Source organism: Leptodactylus fuscus, chromosome 2 (genome assembly GCF_031893055.1).
Source record: "Leptodactylus fuscus isolate aLepFus1 chromosome 2, aLepFus1.hap2, whole genome shotgun sequence".
Taxonomy (NCBI): domain Eukaryota; kingdom Metazoa; phylum Chordata; class Amphibia; order Anura; family Leptodactylidae; genus Leptodactylus; species Leptodactylus fuscus.
In genome coordinates this window covers 49,719,332-49,733,289 of record NC_134266.1, presented here as the reverse complement: position 1 = coordinate 49,733,289, position 13,958 = coordinate 49,719,332, and the positions used below count along the sequence as shown (strand labels likewise).

The 13,958-nt window shown below is 45.3% G+C and overlaps 1 protein-coding gene across 1 annotated transcript in view; it reads right to left on the bottom strand.

Moving 5' to 3' along the window:
• Positions 1 to 372: 372 nt before the first annotated feature.
• The window catches only part of EFCAB5 (EF-hand calcium binding domain 5), a 48,690-nt gene continuing 35,104 nt past the window's right edge, over positions 373 to 13,958 (bottom strand). The window contains exons 19-21 of the mRNA XM_075263735.1: positions 10,878 to 11,107; positions 1,375 to 1,471; positions 373 to 518 (exon numbers count right to left, since the gene is read on the bottom strand). Coding sequence (XP_075119836.1) covers positions 373 to 518; positions 1,375 to 1,471; positions 10,878 to 11,107 — 473 coding nt within the window. The remainder of the gene's footprint in view (positions 519 to 1,374; positions 1,472 to 10,877; positions 11,108 to 13,958) is intronic.

Here is a 13,958-nt window from a genome sequence, read left to right as displayed (position 1 = left end):
TCCTCCTCCAATTCTATCCCTATGTGTCCTTTTGTATATAAATATGCATCCTTCAGAAATGGTTTTTAAATTTACTTGAGAAAGGAGCCTAGAGTTCCGAAACGTTGTAATCTGTCATCATTATTAGTTAGCCATTAAAAAGGTATCAACTACTGAAGACTATCATGTTTTTTGGGGGGGTTTTTATATTAAGAATAGAAGTAAAGACAGAAGTATATATTTAAAGACACAAGAACTTAGTGCATAGTTTATTCCGTTCACCTACACTATGGATTTCTGTCTGTGTATGTTAAATATATTCAGGTCATGTAGTAATAGATCACATACAAACAGAATACAACAGGTTTATGTTCTGCTTCTTTTAATTCACATTTAGTTTGGTGCTGTGACCAGAGATGGTGACTGTGCGTTCTGCGTCTTCTGGCTGAGCTCCATCAGCGAGAGGCAGGTGAAGGCCCAGTTATAGAGATGCTCTGCAGGGATAGAGCCATGTTTCCAGACTGCTCCTCTAGGAATACCTGAAACACATCAGTCATGTTGTAAGGAGTCTTTGCAATTTGAAAAGCACACATTCTTATTACAGTTACGTGCATCAGATTATATTTAAGGTTGCCTAGGTAAGAAAACCCATTTTCATACACCCCATGGATCTCCTGGTCCAGATTGTCATCTTCTTGATAGGAGTAGAGATCAATTACAAAGAGCATGTCTCACTGCCCTGTCCTGTGTTACACAGACAACCCACTGACTTGAATGAGAACTGTACATTCCTGCATTTGCCATGTTGTGGCGCTACAGGGAAACTGAACAACTATGGAAAACCTGGCAATGGGTCAGAAAAGCCCAGTAACATAAACCATCTGATCAGCGCTGTCACTCCGAGCATTTTGGTCTTTTCTTTATTCAAATCATTCAGCCATTCCAAAGATGTAAGCCCATCTAGCATTGATGCATATTAGGGTATATTGGCCAAGTGGGCAGTAACATGGTGGTTTCTTGGGGGGATGGGGTCTCTGTGTGTTGCATGTCATGTAGTGTTACCACCCACTTGGCTAGTATACCCTAGTTTGCATCAGTAGTAAAAGGGCTTATATCTTTGGAACGGCTGAACAGATTTGGATAAACAAAACACCAAAATGCTCAGGGTGACAGCACTGATCAGATGATGTATTGGACTTTTCAGACCTGGCAACAGGGCCTCTTTAATGCCATATTTTCCAACAGGTAACAGGTGAATGCTGGAGATTCCAGCATTGGGAAACTTTGTGAGGAAAAGCACCCCAGTTCCTGATTTAATAGGAATGATCTGAACCTATCCTGGGCTCTACATATATTGTTCCTACAGTGCCTTAATGAATGGAAAAATCTACTTACCTTTAATATACTTAGCCAGGATCTCTGGGTTGAACTGTACAGACTGGGCAGTAGGGTCAAAAGACAATATTTTCCTTATTAAATCACTGTTCACTTTCTACAAATATAGAAAGAAAAAATGTTAAGGGTATGTTCACACAGATAAATGATTTGGCAGCTAATTGTGAAGAGGATTCAACATTTGAGGCACTGATATTGTGTCTGTATGACATGATACAGCTGAATTCCCAAGTCTGCTGGTTTCTATTGAAAAAAGTTGTAAACAGGGTTGACATCCTAACACCTTAGAACGCTTAAAAATTCACTGTACTATTTTTGTCTCCTGTTCACCCATGGGTATTGTACACTTGGCAGGAGTGCAGACAGTACCCATGGGTGAACACGACATATAAGCAACTTGTGCAGCTATGCAGGGGGCTAAGTACAGTATGTAGGGGAACCCCCTGCCACCTTAAAAGCAGATTCCTACTATTACGGTGGATTTCACATAAGCATCTGAGCTAGATAATCTCATGACTCACAATTACTGGGGGATTGTTAGGACCCTTCTACAGGGGCGGACGAGCAGAGCAATGATGAGGATAGACATATGTAACCCCCTCACAGGAGTTACTAATGGTTATTTGGCCATATAAGTGCCTTACATGTTATGATAGTTTGTATGTGTTGCCATGTTCATTCTGTATTCATTTGTGTAATGTTGTTAAGCTATTGTTCTCTGGTTTCACTTGTCCTAGTGAGCTGTGGTCTCCATAGCAACACACACTATGGTGAGTGGATCTGTAGCTGGAACAGGAAATAGTCATAGCAGAGACAGGAAGTAGTATTCTGTAAGAGCCAGGGAAGGAGAAGGAAGGAGAAGTGTGGCAGTGGCCATCTTGTGTTTCAGACACTGTGCTGTGAGGATTTCCACAGCAGTAGCAGGACAGAGAAGCTGTGTGACAGAGCCCTGCATCACCATCAGTAAGAGGACAGGCTTATATCAGGCTAAGCAGAGCTATAACCCTGGCAGCCTGCACCGACCTCTACAAGGTAACTGAGCCCCTGCAGTATACCAGAAGCTGGATCTGCAGACATCTAAGACTCTCTGCTAATACATGGGAAGGTGTCAGCCAGCTACAAGCCCCTGTGCCACAGCTCACTGCTACAGGACAAGTGACCCAGCAGATGCCTGTTACAATAAAGCAGTGAATACTTCTACTGATCCTGGCCTGGACATTGCCTTCCTTACAGCTAAGCCCTGGGCTAAAGCTCTTTGTTGGAGTAGAGCACTGGCACCCACATCACCATCTCAGCCCAGGGACCAGCGGGTGTCTCAATACTCCAACTGGCGTCACATCTAACTGACTCTGCCTATTACCCTGTGCACCTCTCCTGGGAGTTCTGGTGCCTATAAGGTCACCGTGACAGTCCAGCCTCCTGCACGGTTCTCCCGGGGTGGTCGCAGTTGGCGTCACGAACAGGATTGCTGTGCCAATGAAAAAGAAGGGAGGCACTTGAGCTGCCGGCAGGAAAAAAAGGATCTGTGACTGCGACACTGTGCAATATCGCCATCTTGGCCCTGCATCGCACGCTATACCTGAATCTACAGCACAGGCAACAGCAGGTGAGCCACGTACTGCCAGTATGTTTAGGAACAAAGAAAAAAGGGATTTTGTCAGTTTTAAACACCAAGGGTTCAGTAATGAGGAAGAGGGGTGTAGTGTTTCAGCCCCCACAGCTGCAGTAATGCCAATCACAATGCCTTATTACCCAGGCGTGCCATGGCTGCCACTCTATGTAGGCGAGCCAAATACCCTAAAGGACTTTAAAGAAAAGATGCAAGCAACTTTCAAAGTTTATCCCCTCACTGCTGAGCAGAAGGTTGCTATCTTAATGGGTCAGATGGGAGGAGCAGCCCTCCGTGAAGTTAAGTCCTGGGATGTTAAGGAGAAACAAACTGTTAAGCAAATTTTTGATAAACTGCACACCATATTTGAAACTAAGACTCTGTCAGAACTAAAAGCTCGGTTCTTTTGCCGCAAGCAGAACGCAGGTGAAAGTCTTAGAGACTATGCTCTGAGCTTGGATGAAGCTCTCCGCCAGGTTGCGCAACTAGATCCTCATGAGCTTCACAATTATGATTGCACGCTGAAGGAGCAATTCATCGAGGGTGCTACACCTGATGCAGTTAAAATGCAACTACGTATGCTTAACTCTCAAGACCCTGACCGACCCTTCAACCTATTTAAAGAGACAGCCATCCAAATCCTTAAAGTGGACACAATGCCAGTGGAGCAGCATAATGTGCCCTCAGCTTCTACAGCACCTCCGCCCTGTGTAATCCAACAATCCATTGCTCAGTGCGCACAGATCCAACCTTCTGACTCCAACATTGAACTCCAAGGACAAATCGCTGAACTTTCAAGGAATCTAATTAAGCTTTGCAAAAAAGTGGAGGACCTTCAGCTGACACCACCGAGGTCTCCCTCATCCCGGCACTGGCAGCGACCTTCGCCACGTCAGTATTCACGCAGACCGTTATTCCGACCCGGTCGCAGGGTCACGGACCAGTTTGATTCATCCGGAAGGCCCATCTGTCGAAGTTGTCATTTACCAGGACACGTTGAACGAGAATGCCAGTCTTTAAACTAGGCCGTCCTGGGGCAGAGGACCTACCCCCAGGAGACAACCACCACCATGGTCCACTATCACCTGAATGGGGCCGACGTTTCATTGGAGACCGTCATATCCTTTCCATCAATATGAACAACATCCCACTGACTGCTCTCTTGGATACGGGATCACAGATGACTACCATGCCCCTTGCCCAGTTTGAAAAATATTGGTCTCGAGATCAGCTACAACCATGCAATCCTCATGAGCATGTGACTCTAATTGCCAGCAATGGACAAGAACTTAAACAGGTAGGATACTTCCTAGCCACCCTTAAGATTGGCAAAACCGAACTGAAGGATCAAGGGATTGTCATTGTGGACGTTGCCAAAGACAGAGACACTCCCTCCATCATCATTGGGACCAATGTCTTAGTTAATTGTTTTGATGAAGCCATTGCTGCCTTGTCTGACACTCTTCAAATAGCCGCTCCAAAAGAGAGACACATCTACCATAAGGCCATTAAGGTTTTGGTACAACAACAACAGGTCCAACTTTCCCAAGGTGAGATCGGAAAAGCTAGGGTGACTGACGCTAGACCCATCATCTTACCACCTGGTCATGTGATGATGGTCTGGTGCCGGGCCAGGTTTGGTGTCAAAGGCAGGGATTACTCCGTGCTCATCGAGTCAATGCCTACGGATCGTACAGTTATTGCTGCCCGTAGTTTGGCTAAGGTGACCCATGGACGAGTCCCTGTACAATTGTTGAATTTTGGGGATTCTGAAGTTACACTACCACGGTATACAGTGGTTGCCAAATTATCCAGAGTTCAGGATGCTGATTGCCTCCAGAGAGTCCATTGTGGAGCTCAGACCACCAATTCACAACCCACATGTAACCCCACTGGGGAGCAAAAAGAATGGTGGCAAGAGATTCACCTTGGAACCCCTGAGACGCCTTCATCTCAGCTGGAAGGGGTATTGCGGGTAGTTCACGAATTCGAACACATTTTCAGCAAGTCCCCTATGGACTTTGGGCATGTCACTGCAGTAGAACACACAATTCAAACTGGTGATCATCCTCCCATCAAGGAAAGACATAGGCCCATTCCCCCAGCACAATACCAACAAGTAAAAGGCTTACTCCAAAACATGAAGGATTCCGGTGTTATAAGGGACAGCCGAAGCCCTTGGGCTGCTCCCTTAGTACTCGTCAAAAAGAAGGACGGTACTATTCGCCTTTGCGTGGATTACCGCAAATTGAATGATATCACTCACAAGGATGCATATCCGCTGCCCCGGATAGAGGAGTCCCTTGCAGCTCTTCAGTCTGCAGCCTACTTCTCTGTCCTGGACCTTACCAGTGGATACTGGCAGGTCCCTATGTCCCCAACTGATGCTGAAAAAACTGCCTTCACAACACCAATGGGTCTGTTTGAATTTGACCGGATGCCATTTGGGTTGTGCAATGCGCCTGCCACATTCCAACAGCTCATGGAGTTCTGTTTAGGTCATCTAAACTTTGAGTCTGTCCTGTTATATCTGGATGATATAATTGTTTACTCCAGAACATATGCAGAGCATTTGGATCACCTTGCGAGAGTGTTTGAGTCTTTGGATCGCTATGGTCTGAAACTCAAACCTTCCAAATGCCATCTCCTAAAATCTGAAATCCAATACCTGGGACACATTGTGAGCGCTGATGGAGTGTCGCCAGATCCTCAGTACACTGAACGGATACGCGACTGGCCAACTCCTGAAACGGTAAAAGACATCCGTAGATTCCTTGGGTTCGCCGGTTATTACCGCCGATTTGTAAAAAACTTTGCCCGAATTGCTGCACCCTTACAGGCTGTACTGATAGGTCAGTCTACCACCCGATCTGGTAAGAGTCCAACTATCCAATGGACCCCTGAAATGCAAAAAGCATTTGATGAGTTAAAAGCGGCCTTAGTCGGTCCGAATGTCCTTGCTTACCCTGATTACAGTAAACCGTTCATTCTGCAAACAGATGCAAGTAAAACTGGACTTGGTGCTGTCCTGTCCCAGAAACAAGAAGGTTTGATTAGACCCATTGCATTTGCCAGTCGATCGCTTCGGGCGACTGAACGTAATGACTCTAACTATAGCTCCTTTAAGTTGGAGTTTCTGGCCTTGGTTTGGGCGGTTACCGAAAAATTCCATCATTATCTCACCGCCACTCCTTTTGTTGCATACACAGATAATAATCCTCTGACCCATCTTAGCACTGCCAAATTGGGAGCAATTGAGCAGCGCTGGGCTTCACGTCTTGCCAATTATCAGTTTACCTTAAAATTCCGTGCAGGGAGAGAGAATGTTAATGCTGACATTTTATCTCGGTTACCCCAAGAGTCAACTAATGACCTAGATGACCCTGACATATGGGAAGAAATTGAACTCCCTGACTTCTATGATAAAGTCACTCAACGTGTTAATCAAAATGTCCGGACCAAATATTGTACCCTTCAGACCGTGCGAGTTGAGTCCCTCCATCATATGGATTGGGAACAAGTCCAAAAACAAGATCCAACATTGCAAAGATTAAAAGACCTTTTAAAAGATTCAAATTCAATAGGTCCAGATAACAATGCAAGCCCTGAACTTCAAAATCTTTGGCGAGAGCGCGGTCGTTTAACCTATCTGCAGGGAAAACTGGTCCGCCGTTATGTAAATCCTCGTACCCATGAGCGAGTGTTTCAGATTGTGATACCAAGACAAGACGCTCCTTTGATCTTGGATGCGTATCATAATCAGTCAGGACATTTCAATGCCCAAAAGACAGAACGAACCATTAAGGATCGTTTCTACTGGGTGGGAATGCGCCCTCAAATTGAACAGTGGTGCCGGGATTGTGCACAATGTGCTTTGCGGAGAGGATCTAACCAACGGGCCCCTCTACAGGGCATTGTCACAGTCAGACCACTAGAGTTGGTAGCGCTTGACCACGTCAAGTTGACTCCAAGTCGGTCAGGTTACACTTATGCACTAACAATGATTGATCATTTTTCAAAATTCATGGTTGTAGTCCCAGTAAAAGATCTCACTGGTAAAACAGCAGCTCGGGAATTCCAAAGACATTTTGGGCGACCCTACGGTTATCCTGAAAAGATCCTTACTGATCAAGGTCCTGCATTTGAGTCAGAGCTTTTTCAAGAGTTCTGCAACCTCTATGGGTGTCAAAAGATCCGCACTACAGCCTACCATCCCCAGGGTAATGGGCTTTGTGAAAAAGCCAATCAAATCATTATCAACATGCTGAGAACAGTTGCCCGTGAAAAACGATCTGAGTGGCCAGAGCTATTGCCAGAGATCACTGAGATCTATAATAACACCAGACAGGATTCCACAGGGTACACTCCTGCATACCTCCTTAGAGGACAGATAGGGCAGCTCCCCGCTGATCACCAAATGGGAGTGATTACAGAGGTTAGGTCCCCACCTTTACCAAATGACACTTGGGTAGCAGAAAGACTAAGGGTTAGTAGAGAACTTCAGGAACTTGTGTGTAAATCTCTGGACCAGGCTAGACACAAACAGGCTCTCCAGTATGACAAAGGAGCAAATGCTCAACCCTTGCAACCTGGAGATAAGGTCCTAAAAAGGCGACATGTTAGGCATCATAAGTTAGAGGATCGTTGGGAAGACAAAGCCTATGTTGTCCAAGAGGCACCACATGATAACTCTAAAGTGTGTAAAATTGTTCCAGAGGATGGAGAAGGTCCATCCCAGCTAGTGTCTCGAGATGATCTCAAAGTCTGTCCCTCCTCTTATACAAGTCCTAGAGTGACCCGTCGGTTACCAGCTACTCCACACGCTCTGTCACAACCAAGACGGACATTACCCTGTATACCCATTCCTGGCCAACATGGTACAGAATTAGGACTTGCTCTGGCTTCCCCTAACTTATACTTCTTTGTGAGACCTACGGTTACACCGTTGCAAAGAGAGACTCCTTCTGTGTCAAGGGAAACAAGTGACTCCATTTCCTTAGAGGACTTTGTATCAGAGACTCCGGATACTCAGGTACTCCCTGTTGACAGAGAGGAGGCCTCAGAGCCTGAAACAATTTCTCAAAGGAGATCCCAAAGGGTAAACAAGGGTAAACCCTCAGTTCGCTACAGCCCTTAAAGGAGCATTCCAAGATCAGCCATAGTAGACTGTGCATTTCAGCTGATCATCTGCCTTGGAGACTGTTGTTTATTTTCACTTCAACAAATAAGCCATATACCTGGTGCCATAGTGGCGACACCATGCTTGGACTGCCCAAAGTTCTACCTCTATGTTTATTATTTGTTCCTAACCTATTTAACGTTTATTCCATTTACTTTGGACTATGGGATATTTAAGCCATTGACTGTTTTCTGTGTTATTGGTAGCCCGAGGACGTGCTACATTCAAGAAGGGAGGGATGTAACCCCCTCACAGGAGTTACTAATGGTTATTTGGCCATATAAGTGCCTTACATGTTATGATAGTTTGTATGTGTTGCCATGTTCATTCTGTATTCATTTGTGTAATGTTGTTAAGCTATTGTTCTCTGGTTTCACTTGTCCTAGTGAGCTGTGGTCTCCATAGCAACACACACTATGGTGAGTGGATCTGTAGCTGGAACAGGAAATAGTCATAGCAGAGACAGGAAGTAGTATTCTGTAAGAGCCAGGGAAGGAGAAGGAAGGAGAAGTGTGGCAGTGGCCATCTTGTGTTTCAGACACTGTGCTGTGAGGATTTCCACAGCAGTAGCAGGACAGAGAAGCTGTGTGACAGAGCCCTGCATCACCATCAGTAAGAGGACAGGCTTATATCAGGCTAAGCAGAGCTATAACCCTGGCAGCCTGCACCGACCTCTACAAGGTAACTGAGCCCCTGCAGTATACCAGAAGCTGGATCTGCAGACATCTAAGACTCTCTGCTAATACATGGGAAGGTGTCAGCCAGCTACAAGCCCCTGTGCCACAGCTCACTGCTACAGGACAAGTGACCAGCAGATGCCTGTTACAATAAAGCAGTGAATACTTCTACTGATCCTGGCCTGGACATTGCCTTCCTTACAGCTAAGCCCTGGGCTAAAGCTCTTTGTTGGAGTAGAGCACTGGCACCCACATCACCATCTCAGCCCAGGGACCAGCGGGTGTCTCAATACTCCAACTGGCGTCACATCTAACTGACTCTGCCTATTACCCTGTGCACCTCTCCTGGGAGTTCTGGTGCCTATAAGGTCACCGTGACAGTCCAGCCTCCTGCACAGTTCTCCCGGGGTGGTCGCACATACCTTGGTAGAGAAGTAACATGAAACTTCTAGGCTCCAAAGTAAAATCCAAACCAGACCTGCAACTATGATGTATTATTTATAATACTAGTTTCTTCATATGGGAAGACATATCTTATAGGCCCTTAAGGCCCTTGGGTCCTGATTAGAGATGAGCGAGTACTGTTCGGATCAGCCGATCCAAACAGCACGCTCGCATAGAAATGAATGGACGTAGCCGGCACGCGGGGGGTTAAGTGGCCGGCCACCGTCAAAGCAGAAGTACCAGGTGCATCCATTAATTTCTAATCTCTAGTCCTGATACAACTGCACTAGGTGACGCTAGGTTCACACGTGTTTGGGTTTCTGTTCTTTGGGTCTGCTTGGGGACGAAAAACGAAAACCCAATCCACTTAAGCAGTTACCCATGAAAACCCACAGGACTTTTCTCTCCACATTTTTCAAGCAGATTCGGGGACGGAATCTGGGTGTAGGTGTTAACTTAATAGTTAATAGTAATAGTTCATTCTTGTATTTGGGCCTTCTATGGGGACTGTCTATGTTCACCCCTGACTATACCAACTCAACCCAGGAAGCAAATCACCAGAGCCACTTGCATGCAAATGGCATTGAAAATTTAATTTATCATGTCTCACTTTCCTTTCAATGGAAAGTTTGTATGCAGGGCCGGCGTCATCGCACGGCATAGTCGGGCAAGTGCCGGGGCCCACCGACCCTCTGGGGGCCCCCCAGCACTTGCCTGTCCCTGTCCCGATACATAGGCGATTAAAGCAGGAGCTGTGCGCTCAGCTCCTGCTTTAAGGCTGCATTCCGGCTTCGGCGTGTGTAGGCGCGATGTGATGACATCACATCGCGCCTACAACTATGTGAATGGAGTGAGAGAGCGGAGAGAGCGGCGGGAGAGCGATGGAAGGTGAGTGTAAGTGTTTGTGTTTGGAACATAATGAAGGGGGCCCATGAAACTGGGGGGCAAATGAAGGGGGGGGGAGAGAACGGCATGACACTGGGGCAGAGACGGGGGGACATGAAACTGTGGGCAGATGAAGGGGGAGAGAACGGCATGAAACTGGGGACAGAGATGGAGGGGGCCCAATGAAGGGGAGGGGGGGAACGGCATGACACTGGGGCAGATGGGGGGGTGGAACAGCATGACACTGGGGCAGAGACGGGGGACATGAAACTGTGGGCAGGTGAAGGGGGAGAACGGCATGAAACTGGGGGCAGAGGAAGGGTGTATATGAAACTGGGGGAGAGATGGAGGGGGGGCATATAATTTACGGGTGACTGTAGGAGGATTATACTGTGTGGGAGCACATGAAAAATGGATGAGAATGGGTGAGGTCAACATAAAAGTGGGTGGAGGTAAATTTGCCGCAGCGCGCAGAGCGCGCCGCACATTTTGCCCCTCTTTCTGCTCTTCAAAAGTTGGGAGGTATGGTGTTGGTGATGTCACACTCCTGCATGACGTCACTCGCTTCATCGCTGCAATGCACAGTGTCTCGACTCCCCCGCCTCCTTTACAAGGGGGCCCACTGAGGCTCTGTCGCCCAACCTGGAGCCGGCCCTGTTTGTATGTATAGTATCATAGTCTACATCTTCTATTCTCATCTCTGACCTACCAGTTTGCACCGATTCCAGCTGTGGATCTCCTCTGATTCAGCCCAGTCTGGAGAAAACAGAAGTAACACAGCCTTGAGGATGCTATGCACCATGACAGGAGGCTCCTTGTAACTTTTTAGTTCAGCAAATGACTGATGGTCTAGTTTACTGACACACTGTCTCAGGTCTTGCAGCATGAAGCGATGGAATAATACTCCTACTTTTCTCTGTCCTGGTCCTTGTTCTGCCTCTGCAGTCATATAGATAAAAAGAAAGAAAAGAAGTAGATAACCACAAGATTCTCTGGCTCTCCCATATGTCAAAATGGATTTTCCCATATAAGATCAAAGCATCAAGCTAAGTCTTAAAAGGATTGTTCCACAATGAACGTTTATCACCTAGTCACAGGATAAGTGATAGATATCTGACTGCTGGGAACCCCATAAGACCAGGGGTCCTGAACTGCTAGAGATTGACTAGGGTAGTGGGCATGCAGCCTTTCATTACACTCAGTATGAATAGGGCAAAGCACTGAACAAGGCAATATCTATCAACTACATGGACACTGAATGGAGTGGCAGGGAACACGTATAACCACCAGCTATCAGACATCTATTCTGTAAATAGCTGATAAAAGTCAATTTTGGGACAACTCATTTATAGTTACATTATAGAAACTGTAATCTATTTACTTTAACTGCATTTCCATCCGCCCCACATTCCAGCAACTATAACGTTTTACTTTACTTTTGCAGCATTTTAATAGTATTTTTATTTAATGGAGTGTAATATTTTCATAGCACTGAGAAACTTTACCTGTGATGTGACTTTACCTATAATGTGCCAGAATGCAGAATATGTGTATACTCCAATACATTTTTGCAAAGACATTAGGTTACAGGTGTATACCCCACACCTGCTGAAGAGTAATGCTGCCTCAGGGCTTCCAGCTATTGGTAAACTATTGTTATAATATCGCTTGGTATGATGTGTAGGGGCACTTTTAATGCATGAAGAAGAGGGTAACCCCAATTAACTTTCCCCTCCCTCTTTCCTATAGGTGTCATTCAATCTACATTACAGTTCCATTGACAGTTCCCTAGAACATAGGAAAAGGATTAGGTTTGTGCAGATTTTAAAGGGTCTATCCAGTTTCTAACATTGATCCTTAGGATAGGTCATCAATATTAAATCTGTGGGGGACTCTCGCAGATTTCCATTACCCAGGCAGCATGGCTCTTGGTGTTTAGATACCATGAGTTTAGTAGTACGGTCCTTGCTTGGCCAGGTGTATTCTATTACACTTCTTAGCCCACCATTAGTTTGCCTCCTAGGTCATTTGGGGGAGGGTGTGGACACGGAAAGCCCGGAATTTATAGGGTTGTCTAGGGTATTATACCAGGCAAGAAAATTGATTGCTTATCATTGGTTGGACCCGAGTCCTCCTTCTCTGGTGGAATTGATATCTAGAGTTAATAACACTATTAGGCTGGAGAGGGGAGTATACAGTCCTATGAAAAAGTTTGGGCACCCCTATTAATCTTAATCATTTTTTGTTCTAAATATTTTGGTGTTTGCAACAGCCATTTCAGTTTGATATATCTAATAACTGATGGACACAGTAATATTTCTGGATTGAAATGAGGTTTATTGTACTAACAGAAAATGTGCAATATGCATTAAACCAAAATTTGACCGGTGCAAAAGTATGGGCACCCTTATCATTTTATTGATTTGAATTCCCCTAACTACTTTTTACTGACTTACTGAAGCACAAAATTGGTTTTGTAACCTCAGTGAGCTTTGAACTTCATAGCCAGATGTATCCAATCATAAGAAAAGGTATTTAAGGTGGCCAATTGCAAGTTGATCTCCTATTTGAATCTCCTCTGAAGAGTGGCATCATGGGCTACTCAAAACAACTCTCAAATGATCTGAAAACAAAGATTGTTCAACATAGTTGTTCAGGGGAAGGATACAAAAAGTTGTCTCAGAGATTTAACCTGTCAGTTTCCACTGTGAGGAACATAGTAAGGAAATGGAAGACGACAGGGACAGTTCTTGTTAAGCCCAGAAGTGGCAGGCCAAGAAAAATATCAGAAAGGCAGAGAAGAAGAATGGTGAGAAGAGTCAAGGACAATCCACAGACCACCTCCAAAGAGCTGCAGCATCATCTTGCTGCAGATGGTGTCACTGTGCATCGGTCAACTATACAGCGCACTTTGCACAAATAGAAGCTGTATGGGAGAGTGATGAGAAAGAAGCCGTTTCTGCACGTACGCCACAAATAGAGTTGCCTGAGGTATGAAAAAGCACATTTGGACAAGGCAGCTTCATTTTGGAAACAAAAATTGAGTTGTTTGGTTATAAAAAAAGGCGTTATGCATGGCGTCCAAAAAGAAACAGCATTCCAAGAAAAACACATGCTACCCACTGTAAAATTTGGTGGAGGTTCCATCATGCTTTGGGGCTGTGTGGCCAATGCCGGCATCGGGAATCTTGTTAAAGTTGAGGGTCGCATGGATTCCACTCAGTATCAGCAGATTCTTGAGAATAATGTTCAAGAATCAGTGACGAAGTTGAAGTTACGCCGGGGATGGATATTTCAGCAAGACAATGATCCAAAACACCGCTCCAAATCCTCAGGCATTCATGCAGAGGAACAATTACAATGTTCTGGAATGGCCATCCCAGTCCCCAGACCTGAATATCATTGAACATCTGTGGGATGATTTGAAGCGGGCTGTCCATGCTCGGCGACCATCTAACTTAACTGAACTTGAATTGTTTGTCCAAAATCCCTTCATCCAGGATCCAGGAACTGATTAAAAGCTACAGGAAGCGACTAGAGGCTGTTATCTTTGCCAAAGGAGGATCTACTAAATATTAATGTCACTTTTCTGTTGAGGTGCCCATACTTTTGCACCGGTCAAATTTTGGTTTAATGCATATTGCGCATTTTCTGTTAGTACAATAAACCTCATTTCAATCCTGAAATATTACTGTGTCCATCAGTTATTAGATATATCAAACTGAAATGGCTGTTATAAACACCAAAATATTTAGAACTAAAAATGATTAAGATTAATAGGGGTGCCCAA